We start from the raw sequence: 22,817 nt of genomic DNA on the forward strand, positions 1-22,817 counted from the left end.
GATTTGTGTAGTTTAAATAATTTAGGTGTAATCTAATCGATATTATATTTGGGGAAATGGCTGAAGCATTATGGGAGCATTACTAATTATTTTAAGGCCCCTAAAGGGCAGGTTAACTCTGAAAGAAACATGTTAGTTTGCAGCTTTCCAAACAGGAGATGGCAATTTATATTCTTCAAATGGTTTGTATTTAAGTCTTGACCCCTACAAGTCTTTGATTTTGGTAAATACCCTGAGTTCCAGAGAACCCATGTGTGGACAGCTTAACTTTTAAAAGGAGAGTTGTCTGAGAAGGACCATCTACAAATGGCTGCAAAAAACATCAAATTGCATGCAGTGGTTAGCTAAACTTCAGTAATACTCAATTACTACTGTCAAGAGACAGCATATTTTTCTGCAAGTCCTCAGTAAAAAGTGAAAACTGTTCCCCTCTGCACTTTTCACCTTCATATCTAAGAATTTTTGAACGTGCAGATGTGAAGAGACTATGTGAAAAGAAGGTTACCCCTGCTGTTTCACTTGTAGTAAAACCAATCCCATCAGCTTGAATGTAAGAATATGCTGAGGAACATGAACGCTATTAAAGGACACAGGTTCACAGGAGACAGTGGGAATGTTGGAAAGGGCACAGTGCCTGAGGTTGGAAAGGGAAGAGTTTTGTGCAAGAAGCAAAGCTAGCTGCATTCAGCATATGTATTTACATATGGCATCTCACAGGGTTCTCGCTAGTTCCAGTACCATCTTATGGGAACAGTTTTAATTTTTCCTTCTTGGTCTTGTTTACTTCTCTGGAGAGGTGTTGAATATACCACACCCCTTGACATCTCAGAAGAGAAGCCAAGAAATGGAGCATTGGGTGCAGAAAGGAAGCACATAACCTCAGGCAAAAGGCCAAGGCTGCCAGTGGTGAGGCTGCTCCCAGCCTGCTCCTTCTACAGCCAAGGAGACCATTCCTGCCACCAAGGACTGTCAGTCTCCTGGCATCCACACACTTTACATTTTGTGAGAAGCTATTTAATTAAGCAAACAGATAAGCTTCTGCAGCAAAAAGGCCTTATTTATTGAGCATTGTTTTGACTGGTACAAGCTTCTTGAGCAGGAAATGTTTCCAAGACAGTTTCCTTATTTAGCACATGCTTGAAGCCTTGCATGGATCTGACTGTGCTTTCAAACAGGATTTCCCATTTCTGTCAACAGAATAACTTCCCAGCCAGCAGCCGTGAGCGGCTGCAGGACCTGAAGTCTACAGTGGATTTGCTGACCAGCATCACTTTTTTCAGGATGAAGGTAGGGATAGGGGTGGGGATGGGAATAGCATCTCTGCAGTTTTTTCCCCCCAGGAGTTGATTTCCCATTTACAAACCATTGTTTCATGTTGTTTTGCTTTAGACACTTAAGGAAAATATAAATAATCTGCTGACCATGTATAAACATCCACATTTCATCTTTACTTCTCTGTATTTTGCATTATGAAGATGTAAATTGCTTTTCCCATATTATTCTTCAGTCATAAAGATGGCACAATGGTCTCCCACCCTCACTCACAAAAAAACAGAAAAAAATTGAGGAGGAGGAAGAATAAAGGGAATTGTCTAGTTTTAGGAAGATAATTTGCTTTTTTAATAACATTAGGAAGGTTTTTCACTGTCTAGTAAATATTTTAGAGTTTCTCTTGTGGAGGATGGGATACTAAAATGGGATAATATCTCTCAGTAGAGATCCAGGAGAGTTGTTATGAATGCTAATGTGCTGGTTTCGTAGTTAAGTTTATTGTCTTAGCAATGTGTAATGAGATTATTTTATATTCCTGATTTTTGGCTTCTGAACTTTTTTTTTTTAAAGATTACAGCCTAGTATTGTTGGTTAGTACATGCCACTTAAAATTTTTATCTGATCAAAAACAAAGCAAGTGTTTAATTTGAGCTACTTCAAGAAGTGCTTAAAATTTTACTCCTAAGCCCTAGTGTAAATGATGATTTAGAACTTAAAGAGTTTAATTCAGACGGTCTGTCTGTGTTGGAAGCTTGATTTATAGAGATACTCTTAAAAGTTTAGAGGTAGTAAAAATATCAGAATTGTCATGTTATAGTTGTATTTGCAGGGTGACGATTGCCTGTCTGTTTAGTTTAAAGTACCTCTGCAGCATTTTCCTAAAGTGGTGTAACAATGAAATAATGAAAACAGCTGTTATTGCAAGAGGAGAAGGCATATCAGTTGGCATGTCCCTAATGATTCTGGTTGCTTTAAAATTCAATAAAGCTTGTGATGAAAGATGTCCTCAATGAAAGTTTTTTGTATTTAAAGGCAGAGGAGTGGTCTTTGGCAAGACTTTACAGATCAGATGTAAACTGCTCTGCTGGTCTGTTGCACATTCTTCCAGTGCTGGGGAAGATTGCCTGCAGGCTTTGTAACAAATTCCTATAAATTCAGCAGAAATTGTGTCTTTGGCTCAGATTATACACATATCAAGCCACATGATCTGACTGTTCTGGGTAATCTTCCTTGGCACATCAAAATCTCTTTTATGCTTCAGATTGGTCCTGTGGGGAGATGGCGTTGTCACTGCTTTTTTATGCCTGTGGAGAGTGACCCATTTGTGGTTTCAGGCCACAAGTTCCTGAAAGCAGACCCACCAAGCCTTGAGTGGTTTCCAGAATGGTGATGTGTCCTTTCCCTGTTTGATTTATGAACCGTGCTTTGTTGAACTCTCTGTGTTGTCCCTCTGCCAGGTTCAAGAGCTGCAGAGTCCACCCCGAGCTAGCCAGGTGGTGAAGGACTGTGTAAAAGCTTGCCTCAACTCCACCTATGAGTACATTTTCAACAACTGTCATGAGCTGTACAGTCGGGAGTACCAGACAGATCCTGTGAGTAGCTGATAAGCAGGCAGAAATTGAATTTTTCTGATTTTCTTAAGATAGTAACAAGAATACTAATTGATACAAAAAGCCAGCACAAACAAAGTTGCGTGACTTGTTATCTTCCGAATGCACAGAATTTGTAATCAATTAATGAGCACTAATTAGTAAGGGGAAGATGATAATTGTTTTACACTATCTAATTATGATGTGTTTTGCCAGGCTCAGCAGTTATTTGTGAAGGAAAGGTTTGATGTAGCTTTGAGCGAGCAAAAGCCAATTACAGCAAATGTAGGCTGATCAAGGAAACTGTCATTAGCATATGTAAACCTCAAGCAGTGAGATTTTCATTGTTTTCAGGCACCCAGTATCCTGAACTGGGTTTAGGAGGTGCCTCTAGACACAAACTCTTCTCAAATGCGTGGCACCTCCACTGGCCTCTATGTACTAATGCACGCACAACATGGGATATAGTCACCAACCAGGTGACTAAAGAGCAAGTATTTGGAATAGGCTTATGGCAAATGATGTCTCAGGTCTCCTGGAGCCTGGCCTGCTTCTGGTGTGGTAGATGACAGAACAGGGATTAGTTGGATTTGAGGCCACCAGTTAGCAACATGGTTTGGCGTGTTACTGTGTTTTGCATTAGATCGGACAAGTTGCCAGCAGTCATTAATAATTTTAAGCTCTTTGGAAACGGGGGTCCACAGGTGTGCTTGGAGTTTGCATGGGGGTCTGCATTTGCCAGCTTTTTCTTTGCCCTTACATTTTATGCTGGTTTTCCCATGGCTTCCTTCTCAGAACAAAACTCAGGACCTTCCTGCCGAGGAACAGGGCCCCAGCATCAGAAACCTTGATTTCTGGCCCAAGCTCATCACTTTGATAGTTTCCATCATAGAAGAGGACAAGAATTCTTATACACCAGTCCTGAATCAGTAAGAATCCTCCGTGTCATGTTTGGCTAATGCTAGTCTGTGTGTGCTCTGCTTTATTTGTTAAACTGCTTTCTATCTCTTCTGTCACTTGTGCATTTATAGAAGTACTTATCTTGTCTGTCTGTCTTTCTGTCTTATCTGTCTCTGTCTATATAAATAACTTTTTGATTGGGATGGAAGAGTTTCAAAAGGTTCAGTTACGATGGCGTTCGAGCACAAACACCCTGATTATTACAATCCTGAACTCAGGGAGGCACCTGAAACTGGGGTGAGAGTTCTTTTGGTTTTTTCTGATGTTGAGCAGTTCTGGGGTGCACATTAATGCACACAATAGTGCTGTGGTGCCTTACACTGTAGTTTAGGAATGTGGTGTTCAATGCAGCACTGGGAGATTGCATTGGGTGGAGTTTGCATAGCATTGGAAAGGACCATGAAATGGGTCTGTCTAACTGATGGATACCTCTCCTACAGTCCCACAGGGCAGAGAGAGACAGAGATCCTACAAGGTATTACACACAAATACCTGGATTATGCCCTAATCATCATAGATCTAACATGATTAGCAGTCACTTGTCAGCCTAGTAACCCTCAAAAAGGAGAAAGAAAAAAAAGAACAAGGAAGGAGAAAAAGGTGCAAGGGCATAGAGATCACATTCCCAGAATGACTGTGTGCACCTATTCTAGGAAAGACATACAGGACCTGTCTTTTTGAGTTAAACAAATTTTTTTTGTTTACTTAATCTGTGCCACAGAGTCTAGTCCATGATCTTTAATTTTCACCTGGTCCTTTAGGGTGAAGGAAGCACAGCTTGTAGCATAGCTCGGACCTAAATAAAGAAGAGTCCTTTGCTTTGACACATGCCAAAGCCTTTTCCAAATGTTCCCTCAGGTTTCCTCAGGAGCTTGCAGTTGGGAAGATCAGCGCAGAGGTGATGTGGAGTCTTTTTGCCCAGGATATGAAATATGCCATGGAAGGTAAGAGAATGTCTTACTGCTGTTAGCTGACTTGTTGCTGGTCTCTTGTTCTCCATCTGTTTGGTGAAAATGAGGCTTAAGCTCGTGAGTAGCACCACTGATTGGAGCGGGGATTTCTAGTGGTTTGTTTGTTTGTGCACAGTTGGTTTATGTGTTGCAAGTTGTTCATTGACATCCCAGCTGGTTTGAAATCAGAAGTTTCCTTTGGCCTAGAAGTTACGATGGCTTGGATCAGCAGCCAGCAGCAGCTTCATCTTCCATTGTGCTGTGGTAGAAAGGGTTGGAGAGGTTGGTGGAGTCTGTGTTGTGCCGTGGCTCTAGTTCCCTGGATAATACTGCACAGGTTGTCTAAGCCATTGGCATAAAGATGCTGTTTAGAACAATTCCTGCTGCAGACATCTTAATTTCCAATTAGTCTTTGCATAATTCCACCTCCTAGTAAGGAGGAAATTTTACTGTTTCTGAAAATGAGTTAGGCATACAAAACCTAGCAAACGTCAAGAAAGGAATTCTGCTTGCAATACTCTTCTGATCGTTGGTTTCTGAACTTGATTTTAGTTCTATACATTGATTTTCACAATCTCACCAACTTTTTCACAAGTTTCAGAGAGCAGCTCCCCCTGTCTCTGCAGGGTTGGGCTTTATGCTCATTCATAAGGTGAGATTGTGATAAAACAGAAGTGCCAGTGCTGTCTGTGGCGTGCTAGCTGTATTTATATTCCAAATCAAAGTTAAACTACTGCTTCTGGCCTCTCACAAAATTTTGCTCAATCCACTTGTCCCCAGTTTGATCTGAACTCACTTACAGGAGTGACAGCCAATTAGACTCTTCAGATTGCTAGGAAACAAATGCTGCCAGTAAGACAGCTACCTGCATTTTGTTCTTTGAAAACAGTCTGTGGGGTTGCTCTGTAGGTGAAAAAGATTGACTCCATTTATTTTATTAATCTCAGTCATTGCAATAGATGTAGAGACTGTGCTGTGGGGGGACACTCTTTGCCAGGTGAAGGCTTGAATCTGACATGCTGCAGGGCTTGATGAAATATTCTCACTCCTGTGTTAGGAACTTTTTAGGAATGGTTTCTTTCCCTAGAAACCGTTTGCTACTGCAAACCATTTTAGCACCCCTTTCAATTTTGTCCTTATTTATCTTGGAGGGATGGAGTGCCGCTTCAATGAAGAAAGACTGAGAGAATTGCATTTGTTCAGCCTTTGGGGTGACCTATCTGGGGTACCTGAAGGGAGCCTACAAGAACAGTGTAGAGGGGCTTTTTACAAGTCCTGTATAGTGACAGGACAAGGGGGAATAGATTAAAAGAAAGAGAACAGATTAAAATTAGGTATTAGGAAAAAGTTCTTCCCTGTGAGGATGGTGAGGCAGTGGTACAGGTTGCCCAGAGTAGCTGGTTTTGCCCCTTTCCTGGCTGTGTTCAAGGCCAGGTTGCATTGGGCTTGGAGCAGCCTGGTCTAGTGGAAAGCATCCCTGCCTGTGGCAGGGGGTTGGAATGACATGATCTTTACAGTCCCTTCCAACCAAAGACACTTTTTGGTTCTTTCTACTCCCGTATGCTCTCCTTCAGGAATTTATAATGCAGTTTGCTCTCCTACATGTTAAAAGTGCCCTATCTTCCTCCTGTATCTGCAACAGTGAGAATTGCAATTGCATGTCTCCAGATCTTGTTGCTCACCTTCCTAAGACTCCCTTTCCCTGCTGCATCCAAAGGGCAGCTGTATGACTGTCAAAGGGGACATGACTTTTTTTTTTTTTTTTATTTGGTTTCCAGTGCCCAGATTAGCTTGGTCTCCCAGGTTTTCTCTGTTCATGTGTCATACCATGTCCACACTGATGACTCTGGCCTTATTTTACCTTTTCCTGATATCCTTCTGGTCACTTGTGAGCATCTTAAGACAATCATTGCTATCACCCATGAGTTCCTCAGTGCATAGTAAATACTTGCTGAAAAGAGCATCCCTCTTCAGAATATTTATTGGTGACAAAAGCTGATACAAATGCAGCTGGTGGACAGGGATTTTGCATTTTGAACAAAAATCTAAAAACTGCATGGTAATTTATTTGTAGTCTAACTGTTCAAGTTCTGCAGGAGGGTTGAACAGTGATAGAGTCTGTGTTAGGATGTATCTCTTCTAAATATATATTCAAGAAATGCTTAGGATGCAGAATTCTATTTGAGGCAAGTGTGATTCCTCACACTGCTTTGCTCTCCAGAAACTTGTGAAGATAACCTTTAGAACAAGCTCTACAATAATTCAGTTATGGGCCTTACTACATACATTTTAAATACAGATGATTGCATTAGCTCCCTGCATTTTTTTTTTTATTCGGGGAGAAAGGGATTAAAGGAAACTGATTAAATTATGTGTAGGATGATAATTTGATTTGCCAGCCTCAGCTCTTGGCTCTGTCATTTCTCAGGTTCAGTTGCTGGTTTTTCTAGCTGTTAACCTGCACCAAGAGTTTCATATTGCTTTTCACAGTTTGTGGCATAATCCCTGGGTACATTTCTTGCCTGCTCTGAGATCAGGAGCTCTGCAACAAAAGCTAATCTATTTTTCTGGAGATATGTACACATGAGCACAGAGTATAGTACTTACCCCTAATTTTCTTCATGGTGTTTTCCCTTATGTTCTGTTCCTAAGTTCTGGATAACATGAGCTCATTCACCTCACCAAGTGGTAAGTTCATGCTCCTTGATGGAGCTTGTAGCTGTGAGTAGACAAAGACTTTCATTTGTTACCCATAATTGTGGCACTTTGGATGTAGTATGTAACACTAGCTCTAGTGTTCTGTAGTTTTTATGCTAGCAATAAACAGACGGGCATTGAAGACTTGGAAGACCATACTGGTGCTGTAGAAAGGGAGGGCATGTGCTGTAAGACTTTGGAAGAGAAGGAGTTCAGACCTGGCTGCATGAAATTGCCGCCTCCCTCCTTCCAGCCTGATGCTTCCACACTGCTCTCCAGTAGGTAGTGTGGAAAAGACTTGGGGGGTTCAAGCAGGAGATGGCTTCTCTGAGCTGGAAAGCAGTGCCTGGCTGCCTGAGTTTTATTTCTCCCCATCATGCCTCTCCCAGCTGGAGCTTACCCCCATATGCACCATGTAGCCTATGCAGGACAATGCATAAATCTTAATTTGTACCTAGAATGTTGAGGGATTTGAACCCAGAATTCATGCCAGCCTGTGGATGCTGCAGCAGTGTGTCCTTTGGGCACCTTCTGAAGAGTTAGATTGCTATTATGTAAAATGTTGAATCACAAAAATGAAATACCTATTCTCTATATAAATCAGCAGCTGGTAGCAGTAGTCATGGCAGCAGTATACTTGACTGCTGGATATTATACCTTTAGCTGTCCAAAGGAGACACAGCAGAATCTCCAGGATCTACTCCACTTGTTTTCTCTGTCCCCCAAAGCAGTGACTACTCAAGGCACCATGCACAGCAGACCCAGTATTTCCCTTTGAGAAGTGTCCCTTGTTCCCGATGAGCCCAAGAGTAAAACACGTTAGATACACATGTCCCAGACTTGGCTGGCAGGCTTATGTTACCCTGGAGTGACCGTAGGGTAGAGGATGATTTTCCAAGCTATACAGTTGGATCCACCCCTGGGACACTGTCCAGTTCTCAAGCAGCTGTATAGCCTCTCTGTTAGCACACTAACTGTAGTTAGTAGTTTTCTCATTTGCCTCCCTGAAACCTCTGTCACCCAGAAATCACAAACACCCTGAGCAAAGAGGCTTCTGCTCTTCCTTTGCTAGGAACACCTTAAAAGACAGTAATAGAAAGTCAACATCATCCTTGACAGCAGCATTTCATCTTAGTTTGGACACATCAGTATTAGGAGAGCTGCAAATTGGAAACACCTCTGATAGGAAAAGAGACTGAGTAGACTTGGCAGGCAGGATTGAAATAAATCATTCTGGCACTTTCTCACTTCTAATAAGGAGAAGGGGATCAGAGGCACACACAGATGCCATCTAAAATGCTGACACTTCAACAGCCCTGATACCTATTAGAATTTATTTACAGAAATTTGGCATTTTTGCTGGACGTTAACCCATGAAAAATAGGCTAACAATCAAGAAAAAAAAAATTTGTGATTGAGGAGAGTAGTAGAAGTCCCGTTCTCTGTCTGAAAAGGAGGACTGGACATAATACTAGAAAGTGTACTGCTAAGCAGCAGTTCCCTATTTATGCCTTCATAATATGGCCTTGGTTACTCCAAAAGCTTTTCTCCAAAGAAGTCTGTTTGCAGCTGAAATCTGCTAAGGAAGTGTGGGAGACTTACAGAATTCTGTGGTGTTTTCAGGATAATACACAGCAGTTGCTGCATGATATCTGTGTCCTGTTCTGCTGCTGCTAAGGTCTTTAAAAGCCAGCAGGTTATAAAGCAGAACAGAAATGTTCTAAGACTGATGGCCGCCAGAATCTTCACTTGACTTTTTCTAAAATGGGTTTTCAATGTATGCCTCTGACTGATGTGTTTAGATGTCACCTTGAGGTGGTCTTAAACATTTCTACTTACAAAGGGAGCAACTGTTCAAAACAATGTGGGGTCCATTGAAGGGGGAGGGGGAGATGATGCAGGCTGGGGATGGAGGAGGGTTGGGTCTTCGTTGGCTTTCTTTGTTCTCCAGAGAGTTTGAGCTGTTCATTCTTGTCTTCTCTCTGTCACAAGCCCCTCCTTTCTTTCGAATACGTAAAGTTCTCTTTTATGGTGGTAAGACCTCTCTTTTATTTTAGTTTCCTCTGATTTATCCCTTAGTGTCAAGTGTCTCCTTTAGTGCCTAGATGGCCAGGTAGTCCTAGTAGCTGTTCTTGGGTTTATGCTTCTGTGGCTGCTTTGCATCTTCTTCTTCTGCAACTTAGAAGTACTTTAGATGTCCTAGAAAACAGGAAAAAGCTCGAATTGCTTGCATTTAGCGCATTCTTTAATTTTGAGGAACTAAATCTGATTTAAGTCCTTTTTACATCCAAGTCAGACCTTTCCTCGGCGGGATCAGCACTTTCCACGTGCCGGAGCAGCAGCTGGCGGCAGCACTCATCCAAGTTAATGAAGTTATAATTGTCCATCGGTTTCCTCACTCACAGGGTGCATAGCAGGCACAGTTATTGCTCTGTTTGTTTCCAGTTTTAGATCTGCAAAGGGAGTTCTTATTTTCTTCTACCGTTGCTTGAAGTATAGCAGGGGGTCAGCAGTTCAGAAGCTGAGTATACTCCTGCTTTCTTAGTGCTCGAGAAAGATATGAGGTTATTAATGTAAAACAGGAATGAACTTTACACAGTTCCCTGTGGAGTGAAATGGACCACAGTACATGTAATTTGTCCATTGAACCATCACTCCTGAGGATTTTATCTCTCAGATATTGGGCATTTTAATCTCTTTAAAACAAAAATTGGGTTTCTCTTTCTTTGGTTTATGGAAAAATTTGGCATGAACGTTTCTCTGGATTTTGTATTTTCAGTTGGATAATTCACACTTGATTTGGACTTTATTCTTGTGCATGCTGATGAAGGTTCAGGAGAGATGTGGAAGTTTCTCAATGTTTTGAATTAGTTACAATAGTTCATATTTACCTGAAAATAGATAGTGATGTAAGATAAGAAGGCCTGTCAGTTAATAAGCCATTCAGGGCTGAGAAAAATACTCACTCTTTTTAACATAGCGGAAACCTGTCTGCACATGAGCAGTGGTGCCCTTGGAAAGTTACATCATTGATGAGGTTTCCACGTTAAAGGTCGAAAGAAGAGTCTAACGTGAAATACTGGGGTAAAAACCTGAGTCTAAGCCAAAGTCTTGTATGTTTTAGTATAATATCTCACATTGTAGTCATGGACTAGCAGCTTGCTGTGGTGCTAGAGTGAACAAAAAAGCTTGGCACAAAGAATATTCCTGCTGTGAAACTTGGCAGAAGAAAAAGATGGATACAGACAGAAGGCACAGGGGAGCGGCAGTGCAGAATTGATCACCTGATGATGCAGGGTCACAGTGCAGGCAAAAGCCTGCTGCTGAATTCTCATATCATGAAAAAGAAAATAATTTTCATCTCTTCAGTTAAGATTTTAAAGAAAAGCAGTGCAGTAGAAGGATCTGCCTATGTAAGCACATGGGGGGGTGGCTTCGGAGAAAGTATTGAGTTGCTTTTGGGAGAATTTAGCAAGTATTTTAAATACATAATTGTGGGCTGATCAGAGTTGGGAGTCAATTACTGAAAGATGGTATTGTGGATGTAGGCTGTGAGGAGCCTTGAGAATGAAGACTTGGACCATGCATTTCTCCTGATAAGGAAGGGGAGCAGTGGTCTGCAGAGATGATCTCTGCAGAAACGTAGGTCTGATTATGGCCAGTGCTTTAGTGGTGTAGGTGTGTGGGAAGGGTTGTGTTGTGGAAGTATGGGCATTATACAGGGAGAAACTGCATTTTCCCAGCATTGCCTGGGTATAAACCATAAGGAAACCTGGCAGGAGGAAGAAGCTCAGCAGCAGACCCTGCTTTGTGGAAGAGAAATATTAATTTCTCCAAGAGGGACAAGGGAAGGCTCCAGTTCCTGTGTAGCTCATTTGATCTTGTTTGAGTCACACTGTCAAACTCCTGGTGCTTTCTACAGTTGTCTCATAGGGGATGTAATGTAACATGTTGCTACTGCCTTTGTTTATAACCAAGAATGAACAGATTTGCTCGCCTTGATTTTTCCCCTGCAAAGATGGAGTCTCAACTGTGATATGTTAAATGAAAAGGCCATGAGACATTGCTCTGTTTTTATTGCTTTGACAACAAAAAAATGTTCAACAAATGGAAGTATTAATTAGAGCTACAGAAAAAACTCTAGAGCCCCAATAGTCCCAACCTCCAAAAACTCCTGCCTGCTGCCAAAATTCTGTGTTGTGAAGATTTTGCGGCTCTATAGATGCTTCATCCTCAACACCCTTGCAGTCTGCAGACATGCTTCATAAAGTCCTTCCCATGCCTGGTGTGGTTACATGTAGTGGTGAATTCAGACCTAACTGCTTTTATTCCCTTCCTTACAGAGCATGAGAAACACAGACTGTGTAAAAGTGCAGACTATATGAATTTACACTTCAAAGTGAAGTGGCTGTACAACGAATATGTTCGTGATCTGCCTGCCTTCAAGGGAAAAGTGCCTGAATATCCAGCGTGAGTGTCTCCTGTAGTAAATTCCCACTATCTACTCCCTTTTGTTACCTTGGTGGTAGGGTGGCCATTTAGATCTACTGTGGCTGCCTTCAAGATACATAATTTCTTAACTCTCAGTTTTCTGTGTTTGTGTGCATGTTTTTCCCCTGTGGTGTTCTGTGCCACTGCCCCTCACCCATCTCGGTCTGTTATTGTACAGTATCTCCCAACATTTCCAAAGCTTAGCAATGGCATGGACAGATTTAAGCTACTTTGTGCCTGCAGTGTGGGCAGTTCTTGAATAGAAGATGTGTGCCTGCAGATATGCTTTATCTATATATACACTATACATGTATGTCATATGTATACACACACAACAGGATTTGTAAGTAAAGATAATGTTTTCCTTAGTAAGACTGGGTGGCTTAGTTGGAAGCATCAGATAAGCTTTTGCTCTCGAGCTCTAAACAATTGTTTGCAACTTCTAACTTTAAAAGAGCAACAGTAGATTTCAGACCTGGAGAAGGTGTATGAGACCAAAAGGTTTTCTGAGCAACCTGGAGAAAATGGTGTCGCTAGAGTCCCACACCTGCCTCAAGCTACAGCAGGTACCCTGGGTCTTAGCAGAGCTTTAACTGGTTTTCAGAAGCTTTCAGTGATGCTTGCTCCACAACTCCTTTTATCCTGTGTTTCACGGGTACTCCTTCACTGGGTTTTGGGGATTTAATATACACTCTCCTTTTCACCCCCTCCAAATCTTTCTTGTGTCAGTTTGAGCTTTTTATAGGCTGCACGTAGAGAATAAATTGTTCCTGCTTTACAAGAGTAAAATGCTTTGCTCATGCTTCTTTATGGTCTTGTGCTGGTTCTTGTTTGTTCCTAGCTTTCCTTCTAAGTGAGGTTTACTCCCCTCTTTCTGGACAATTTGTGTCTGAACATAACTCTTGGCCTTAAATATTGATGTTTCATCTAGACCTTGCCATGCATTGCCTTGCAGGCAGTGCTGCTGCTTTCACGTGCCATGTGCTGTGTTGAAAGCAACCTTTTTTATTTTCTTTTATTCGGAGATATTGCTGACTAGTGGTGCTCCCAGTGGGCCACTGGCTGGCCTGCAGGCACCCTCAGCATTGTGTCCCACCACACTGCTGTTCCCACCCTGTACATGACTGTTCCATGCTGTATAAATGCCCCTCTTGACAAACACTTTTTCCTGGACTGTGTTTCCAGTTTGGCACTTGGAATTCTTTTGCCATGCTGTTGTGCATGCAGTCCCTCAAGCCTGGTGCTAGCTGCATACTAATCAGACTTGAGGCAGTTGGGCATAATTGCTCAGTGTGGGCTGTGGGCCTGATTAAGAAATCAGGTCAGCAAGAGACATAAGCTGCTCACTGAGCAGGGTGCTAGAGTGACAGTCTCAGAAGCCCCTTTCTCTTTGCTGTGCCTCTGAGTCAGGGCAGTCTCATGCAAGCCATCTCTTTTTCTCCTGTGTAATCAGGATAATGATGCTCAGTTTTGTTCTGCAGTCTGTTCTGCTCTGCTGCCTTTGTGGTAGAGCTTCAGTGCTCATGTGCATTTGCAGCCACTGGCTTTGTTACTTCACCCTTGTATTTCAGTACAATAGCCACATTATCAGACACAGGTGATGTTTATCTCAACCGTAACCTTCACCTGTCACAAAGTATCCCCTTGATATGAATTGTCCTTTGATTTGTTTCATCACAAGTATTTTTAGCTTCAGAACTTCCTTAAACAAAGTAGCCCACGCATCAGGTTTGCACATTGGTGAACTCCTTAGATGAAACTAAATTGCTGCTCTCCAGACAATGGTTGGGCTGTTGATGCCTCAGGTTTTAGCTTTTATATTTTTCAGATACTGTACTGCTTTAGTGTGTAGAACTGAGCTTCGTATTAGGGGATAGTAAGCTCTCTTCACAGAGTAGGGAAACAAAACAATTCCTTCTCTAGCTGGGGACCAAGGACAAATGATCCAAATCTCAGGCCTAAGAGCACAAACAATGGTAGAATGAAGAGAGCAAAACAGGAAGGATGGGACTTCATAACCTAAAGCTGTAGTTGGACAATTAACTCCAATATACTAATGAACCAGAACTTTAAAAAGTGAGAGACCTCGTGACTGGTCATCCATTTTGTGACCATTTTGAGTTCATCTTGGGTGTAGCCCTGGCTGAGCTCTTGTACTGCCCAAGGTGTATCCATTGAGGCCTTTTAATAAATACCTACTTTATTCTTTAGTTCTGTCTAGCCTCTGTTCTGGACCAGCCTTTACAAGGCATCACTGTCTGTCTACTTGTCAGACAAAAGGCTATCCACAAATTCACTTTTCCAATTTATAAACTCTGAGAAACTGTGTTCCTGTTAGCCTTGAGATATGAATGAAGAAAGTGCAGCGTCCAAAGTATTGAAGTTTTTATACTCCCTTAATTTTCTGAAACTCAGACGCGTTTTCTGAAATGGAAGTAGCTATGTAACTAGGAGTGTATCTTCAAAACCTCCTCTCTGCTAGCTAAAAGTTGTGAAGGGTCAGGTTTTTAGGGTTTCTGAACAACCCCAGGTTTTTAGGTGTGTACATACCTGTTTGTTTAAATAGTGATCTTAGTTGCAGGTAGCATTGTAGCTCTACTGGAGACTGCCTCCTCTCTGGTGGGGGAAGATATTCCTTCCTTTGAGGTCCTGTTGACTTATTCTGGCTCTCTTCATCAAACACAGTATTTATTACTTTACTCATTGGAACCCTGCCTGCCTTCTTGCCTCAGCTTTTGCCAAGGCACAGAGATTGTTCCTTAGATGCTCACAGCAAATGAGCAAGATTAATTGCAGAGTGACCCTGAGTGAGCGAGGCTCAAGGCCAAGCTGAAATGGTAGCCTTTTGTGTTACCTCACTGTTGTGCAGCCAAGAGAGGTGAACTTACATTTAGTCTTGAAGTGCCACTGGCTTTCCCAGCAGGCAGGACTGAAGTGTATTTTCTGCAGACCTTGTTTGGAGCGTTTGGTTGTGCCATCTGGAGCCAAGCTGTGCTGACCCCTGTGAGCACAGAATGTCTCTGAAGCAGCACCGTGAGCCACTGCCGTGTGTGCTGGTGTGTGAGTCATTACAGCGTTTGCTTCCTGACCAATAATTGAAGCAGATGAGGGAGAAGATATTTGCCGTATAATAACATTTTGGAGCTATTTCTGCATAAAATCAGATTATTTTTATCCATTTCTGTGCTAGATAATTTTGTATATTGTTCTGGATATGTTGCCTTCATAGTCCTCAGAGTCCCCCGACTTGTTCAGCATCCCAAGACCTCATAGTAAAATATTATAAGAGGTATTTGGCCTAAGATAGTTCTAGGTTTGTGTTACAGGTCAAAGCATAGTTTGGCCCTGAATATACACTTGGACTGGAAGTATTTAAATTATGTATATTTATGATGTAAATTATTTGCATCTCTCAGGTTTTTGTGTCAGCCAAAGGACAAAATTGAGGCTGGCTTTGCAGATGATCTAAGTGGTTCATTCAACATACATATAAATCTCTTCCTGAAGGTAATGCTTTCTTTTATGAGAGGGGGAGCAAATACACCACTCCCACCCACCCAACAGTACTGTTTTCTTTGCCACCTTTGCTTAGACAATTTGGCAAGACAGGTATACCTAGGCACTTGATTTTGTGTCGTAACATATGGTATCCATAAAAATGGGCAGTGTTCTCAACAGCAAATGGCCCTTTCTTGTTAATGTGGTGTAATAATTAAGGATGAATGATAATCAGGAAGTTGCTGTCCTTCTCGGAGTGAAAACCATGGCTTCTGGCACAAACAAGTAATCTTCCCTGCATGTTGACCTGTGACATGTGAAGCAGTCAGCAGCTCACAGCCTGGGAACTGTGAAACAGGTGCAAGATGTATAGTTGCTTCCTTGTGAAGTGCCTGAGTTCCTTTCTAAGGCTTAAGCTGTTTAAAATGCACTATTGCAGTTTAAAAGAAAACGTTGAAAACTTGAGAAACTTGCAGCAGACTTCAACATATGCTGAATTTTAAGAGCCTGACGTGCCATTCAAAAGGAATTCTTTCAGAATACAGGAAGTCCATATGTCTGTGACAGTGTTCCTTCCACTGTTGCTGTCTATAATATATAGGACTACATAGACAGGTTGCTGTTGGCATTTTAACACTGTGTCAGTTACAATTTCCAATATTAGCATTGATGTGCTTTATATTTCAAAGTGTAGAGATTATTTAAGGCTATCTAGTATGCTCTGCCTGTGAATTTGCTCTTGATCTCCCTCTCATGTCTGGCACATGCTTTCATGTTCTTTGCAAACTCAGCCCACAATTAGCACAATCTCTATGAACACAGCTGCCTGTGTAGAGAAGGCTGTACTCTGTAAAGCTCATATAATAATCTTTTGTTTGGACTGAATTACACATGGACACTTCTTTCTCTTGTTTGTGAATGCTGTTTAGTAATATTTGAAATTAAGATTTGCTTCAGCTGTGCTGTGTTGGCACTTGCATGCAACAAACTCCAGACAGACATTTAAATAAGGCTGTAAGTGCTATGTTACTGCTTAAACACAGGCAACAAAAACACACACACCCCCTTTTGTACTGTGTGTGTCCCTCGGAGCAGAGGACAGAGGGACCAGCTGTCAGATCTCATCACTGAAGCTGCTTCTCAGCTTGCCTATTTTCACACTCCCTTTTTGGTACACCCAAGTGAGAAGCAGGACAGGTGCCTGTGGGTGTGGAGGTCTTCCTTGTGCTCTCTGGCACATGGTTGGAGGGGGAAAAAATGACAAAGTGCTTTGAGGTGAAGCAAAGTTAAAGGTGTCTCTCAAGGGGGGTAAAAGGGAAGATACCAAGAAGAGAAAAGACTGGAAGAAGGACAAAACTAGCTCACAACCAGCCCAAGTGATGATACAGGCCCTGTTAGCTTGTGTAGAGATGCAAGTGTATTTGCGAACTTGGACTACATGCACAGACAGCAACATTCAGACATCTGACAGCTTTCACAAGGCTTGCTGGGGTTGGGGTGCTCCTCTTCCTGCTATAACTTGCTGTCTTTGCTCCCGTGCAGGTGGTTTGAGCAGTTTGTGATGCAGTGGCTGGATGAAAATGAAGATGTTTCCTTAGATTTCCTGCACGGTGCTCTGGAGAGAGATAAAAAAGATGGGGTATGTAGGTCACTACTTGGTGCTACATCATACAGTGCACAGAACCAAATAAAATGCTATAAATTCAGCTGTCTTACAAATGGAAGATGTGGTCCTTTTTGTTTGCTAAACAACTGGGAAACTCATTTATTTTAGTAATTTACAGGTCACAGGGAACTTTTTAATAGGAAGGTGCATATAATTCATTTTTGTCTGTTCTGCTGCTGTTAATCTGTCAGCCAGTGGTTTGGTGCTCTCTCTGCTCTCTCTGTTTGGGAGAAGTAATTGAAATTGTAAATTGAGGCACTTAGCATGTACTTAGTCATGCAGTGAGAATGTGACCTTAATCCACTGACAGATCAGTCTTACTCTTAATTTGCTGAGTATTGCCAATGTAGAGGAGAGCTTTCCTGTTATTCAGTGACTGTTGGCACTATAGTCTGTGACACTCATGCAACATTCTGTTCAATAGCTAAATCTAAAAAAAAAATTAGAATAGCTCTTTACTACCTCCTTCTTTCATCATTAACTGTCAGGCAAACCATGCATTGCATTAAGGATCTCAGCATCATTGTAGATCTCCCTGGTGCTTGTCATGATGATAATTAGTGAAGCATAGTAAATTTATAATCCAACCAAAAAAGGCTATTTATCTCCTCTAGGCCTTGTGAAAAGTTTTTGACTAATTCTGAGGAAGATGTAGGTTTTGGTAAAGTTACCCTGCCTTCAATGTGACAGATGATGGAAACACCCATGGGTGGGTATATTTCAGATCTTTCCATTCGACAATGACTCTTTGTACTTCTGTTTTAGTTTCAGCAAACATCAGAGCACGCTCTGTTCTCTTGCTCAGTGGTGGATGTGTTCACCCAGCTCAACCAGAGCTTTGAGATCATTAAGAAGCTGGAGTGCCCAGACCCTGTCATTGTTGCCCACTACAATAGGAGGTTTGCAAAGGTAATGCCCTCAGCATCCAGATGTTTATCTTTTCTTTATGGGGTGTAAGACAGCATGATTTTTTTTTTCTGCTTGCTGGAGTTCTGCAGTGGTAGAGGACATGTAACAGTGCTCACATTTTGCCTTCACAGACTATTGGGAAAGTGCTGATGCAGTATGCTGACATACTCTCCAAGAGCTTTGAGTCCTACTGTTCCAAGGAGAAACTGGTGAGTTATGCTGAGCTTCTGTTTTCCTCCAAAGAATCATCTAATTGTCTTGACGAGACCAGTCTCACATTGCACCTGACCATGGTATGATGTAAATATTTTCACTGTTGTTTTTATCATCATCTGGATGCTTTTGAAGTTTGAATTCTGGCTTCGACCTGAAATAAAAACAGTTTCTGAAGATGATATGCAGGGTTTGGAGGCTGTCAGGTCCCCTTGAAATTAACTTCCACACTGACTGTGTTGCGTGATTTAAAAAAAACAAAAGTGGGCACGATTACTCTATATATCTGGTACCTAGAGAGGTCTGTTCATCTGGGTATTCTGCAACTCAGAACTGACTATACCATTTCAAGCTGGAGAAAAATGGATTTTGTTTTTTTAATTTTTTTTAATACATTTGAGTGCTGAAATCCGTGCATGCCGTGCCTCCTATGTAACTCTTGGATCTGGTGGTTCTTGGGGAAGGGTGTTGAGGCACAGGGTCTCCCACTGGTGACAGTGTGTTGGCATCCTGAGCAGTCACCTGCTTTTGTCCCTTCAGCCCTGCATCCTGATGAACAACATCCAACAACTGCGGGTGCAGCTGGAGAAGATGTTTGAAGCCATGGGTGGTAAAGAGGTAAGAGAGCTCAGAGACTGAGTGTTATTCCTCATTCCTCCTGTGCTGTTGTTGCTGGGTTGTTTGCATCCTGTTGTTTCTTGAAAGACTGCAGTCATGAGGAGAACCTTGTAACACCTGGCACTGTTAAGTGTGGGGAGACAGCCTTGACTGAAGGCTTCCCAATGAAATCTGTCATCAAATGCAGGAGCAAACATTTTGGAGCACAGAATAGCATAGAAAAGGAAATAAAAGATTGGCTGTTGTGCTCATGTGGGCATGGCTGGTGGAGGTCTCAGTACTGTGGGCATTGAATCATTTTATATGGCATATAAATGTGGGGCAGTGCCTTTAGCATGAAATGTCCAGTATCTGATACATTACAGACATGCAAATGAGTTCTCTGCTCGTGTTTTGAGGGATATTCAGATGTGTCCATTTGTTATGAGATGGTAATTTTTACAGAAATAATATTTTATTCCTCCAGGTCACTGTTTTTGTTCTGATGTAATATGTGTATTTTTTTTCTCTTCTTTTTTCATTGCTTTTCAAGATTCAGGAAGATGAAGAAAAACCTGCTGATGCTGATGTTAGGAAAAATTATTTTCAAGTGCATTTTCTTTGGTTGTGTTGTGATAGAATCTGTGCTATGACCTGTACACCAAGAGAAGAGTCAGCTTTGCTGATGAACAGCTCAGTTTTTGCCTATCTTGCTTTTCTAAATCTTGCCTGTGCTCAGTGGCAGAATTCTATGAAGTGCAAAAATCTCAACAAATAGATTTACCCCACGAGGCAAGGAAAACTGCTGTCATTCTTTCACATGTCACCTCAATAATCCTAATTTCTGAGTCCTGCATCAAGAACTAGCATTATATGCTTCCTGCTGTAATAGCAGCAGTAGCTAAATACTAATTTTTGGGAAAAAATAAACTTGTGATGAAACGTTTGTGAAGTGGCCTATAAAAGTTTAATACCTGTGTGTTTAATTTCCTTTAAGGAATCAGTTTGCTACTATTTTCCGTAATGGTAGCCATTAAGTAGGGTTTCCCTATATTTAAAATTTAAAATATCCCTTGCTACTGTATTAAATAAATTTAGTAAAATGGTGTTTCTTGAAGTTACTGGCTACTTTCTCTAGACTGAATCTCTTCTCTGCATTCTGTCCTTTAAAACCTTCCACAAGAGGTGTAAGTAAAGTTAAAAGGGGGTAATAAACCCACTATTTCCCCTGTACTGTGTAATCAAAAGACTGGGAAGGGAGAGGAACCCAAACAGTGAAGAGTTAAAACAGGAAGAAATGTGGCAAGCACACTAGGAAGCTGGTTTTTGGAAGTGATTTTATTTTTTTTTCATTTTCTTTTCAAATGGTGCTTATTGCACTTCATAGGGCTGCCACTGATCACCATAAATAAATTGTGTTGTGTTAGGTGCCTGCATTATCTGCTGTCCCTGGGGGTTTCCTGCTTGGTGACTGTGTGGTACACTGCTTCTTGACTCAAAAACTGCCAGGTTCTCTGTTTTGCTAGAGTAAACAAGGTCTTGTCCTAGTTTGAATAGTCTTTTGGCTGCAGATTGAACCTGACAATTGGGTGACAATAGGTGAGATAGCAGTTTTGACAATAGAACTTAATAGAAATGCATCAGTGGTTTCTATCCTCCTTCAGGAAGGACAGTTCTTAATTTCTGTGGCAGATTTGTTCTGTGGTCATCTATACATGACACAGTAGCTTGCACAAAAGTACGTATTATCCTGACTACACTATCCAAAAAAACTTCCTTGGTAGAGTAAACAAGTAGTATAGTGATATGCCCTGGTCTTGAACTTTTTAACCTCCTGCATTCTCAAAGGTGTTCTTGAGAGCCAGGTATCAAATATTCCATTGTTCCTGTGGCAGGTATGTTACTTGTGCCATGTGTGCAGCTAGACCTTCAGACTGGTTTCATTGTGCTTGTGGCTTCATCTGCTTCTGACTCCCAGATCCATCTTGATCTGCAGCTGTAGCTGTAGCACTGCACAACTCTGGAAAGCTCTGAAATACTGCTGCTACGTGGTGTTCTTTGCCAGTGGGTCCAGAGCACACCCCTAGAGAAATTCAGGTCCCTTATTCCCTTTTGCAGTGACGGAAATGAAGGGACAGGGCTCACCTACCTGTGGTCACCCTGCAGTGTAGTGGCATAATATGGAACAGAAGTGCTTGCCCAATACTATTTATTGAGATTAGGCCCCTGGATATAGTGCCTTTCTTTACTCTCTCCTCCACCCACTGCCCCCAGTGAGTTATGGTACTTTTCCCCTCACTTTTCTTATTCTTTTCTAAACTGTAGTACTCAAAACAGGGCAAAAATTGCCCAGCATCTCTGGGTTTAATGTGTCAACATCATGTGGTCTGTGAACATTACTAGTCAGAAACAGTAAGGACAGCAGCAGAACTTTAGAGAGCTGTGTTTGGAGGGATTCCCTTGGGTCAAGACAAATATATATATACCCACACACACAAATAACGTAAACACACATGCATACACAGAGAAGAGTACCTTGAATAAATTTTAGGAATTAGAATTAATGCTTTTATTTCCCTTCTGAGCTGTACTGATCTAATGGGATCAAAACAGCTTCATCGTGACTCAGGAGCATTCTCAGACATTCCAAAAGCATGTTTTGGAAAGGCAGTGTTTATGAAGTGGCAGATAGCATTAAAAGCTTAATGAATAGTGTGAAAATAGGGGGTGAGTCCTGGATATCTTTCAAAACCTTTTATTTCTCTGAACCATCTCCAGTACAGCAGCAGAGCAGAGATTATAATTTAGGTCTCTGCTGGGATGGGCTACACACATTCAGTAGTAGTGTTTGCCTGAATTTGGCCCCATTTATTTAATTATTCATATTTTACCTAATAAAACCTAACGTGACTTGAATTTTCTACCCAGCTCTGTGGTTTTCCAGCAGACTTCAGCCTGCAGTCCATCATTTTGCTTAGCTTTTCATGAGTAATGAACTCACGGCAGTGAAATTAAAAGGTGCGATACTGCATTGCACACTGCTGGAGTCTAGATGTAGTGTGAAAGACTAGTTTAAAACATTTCTACACCTTATTTCCCCAAGGGAAGCATGTGAGGTGAGAATCAGAGACAAGCACTGCCTAGGGAACCTAAGGAATTAGCTGCTGAGCAGCAGCATATTGTTACTGTTCAATTTTCATGTCTTTGGTTTCAAGCTAATCTTCACAATTAAAGCTTCAGGAAACTCTCTTCTTAATGCTTTGCCAGGGTTAGCCCACATTTTAAATCTTAATTTAGTCACCTGAATAACAAATTGCAGGACAGCTTAGAAACAGCCAAGGCTTACATAGAAATATGTTCAAAGGATTTGTGATATCTAGTGTTTGCTCCTCTTTAGCATCTCACATGTCATAGCTAAGGCTGCCCTAGTGTTTGAGAAGTTGGCAGCTATTGTTTGTATTCAGTGCTCCATGTTTCTTATCTTGAATCCTATTGGAAAGTGGGGAGATGCCTGAAAATTCAGTGCATGTCCTTAAAGGGGGATTGGATCTGCTGAGCTCCCAGGGGCTGGTGGAGTGAGGCAGACCAAAAGTCGGCAGCTTCAAACTGGAGTCAGATGAACTCCATAACTTGCTGAAGCTAAAATATGTTAGCAGGGCATAATTCTTCAGATGCTGATATGCCAGATTAGACCTGATGATTTCACAGAGTCTCTGCCTTTTATAGATGGGAATTGGTTAACATCTTTAGCTTTCTAGAAGGCAAGAGTCACGTCTCTCCACCTACACCACCTACAGAGAAGCCTTTCAATTCTGGCCACTCACACTTCATCAGTGTGTTGAAACCAAAGAACTAATTACATCTCCTGGAAAACTTGGAAGCCCATCACTGCAAATTCTTAGGCTCAGGGGTTCCATTTCATGCATGAGGAAAGGAGGAGAAGGTCATCCTAAATTCAAGTTGATGGCACTTCAG

The 22,817-nt window shown here is 41.7% G+C and overlaps 1 protein-coding gene across 9 annotated transcripts in view; it reads left to right on the forward strand.

Annotated features, from left to right (window-relative positions):
* The window catches only part of UNC13B (unc-13 homolog B), a 208,803-nt gene that overhangs the window by 155,459 nt on the left and 30,527 nt on the right, over window positions 1-22,817 (forward strand). For all 9 annotated transcript variants that reach the window (XM_068176605.1, XM_068176607.1, XM_068176606.1 and 6 more), the window contains 9 exons: window positions 1,198-1,287; window positions 2,730-2,864; window positions 3,657-3,790; window positions 4,680-4,765; window positions 11,812-11,938; window positions 17,000-17,096; window positions 17,889-18,032; window positions 18,164-18,241; window positions 18,786-18,863. In XM_068176605.1, the coding sequence (XP_068032706.1) occupies window positions 1,198-1,287; window positions 2,730-2,864; window positions 3,657-3,790; window positions 4,680-4,765; window positions 11,812-11,938; window positions 17,000-17,096; window positions 17,889-18,032; window positions 18,164-18,241; window positions 18,786-18,863 (969 nt within the window). The remainder of the gene's footprint in view (window positions 1-1,197; window positions 1,288-2,729; window positions 2,865-3,656; window positions 3,791-4,679; window positions 4,766-11,811; window positions 11,939-16,999; window positions 17,097-17,888; window positions 18,033-18,163; window positions 18,242-18,785; window positions 18,864-22,817) is intronic.

Source organism: Anomalospiza imberbis, chromosome Z (genome assembly GCF_031753505.1).
Source record: "Anomalospiza imberbis isolate Cuckoo-Finch-1a 21T00152 chromosome Z, ASM3175350v1, whole genome shotgun sequence".
Taxonomy (NCBI): Eukaryota; Metazoa; Chordata; class Aves; order Passeriformes; family Viduidae; genus Anomalospiza; species Anomalospiza imberbis.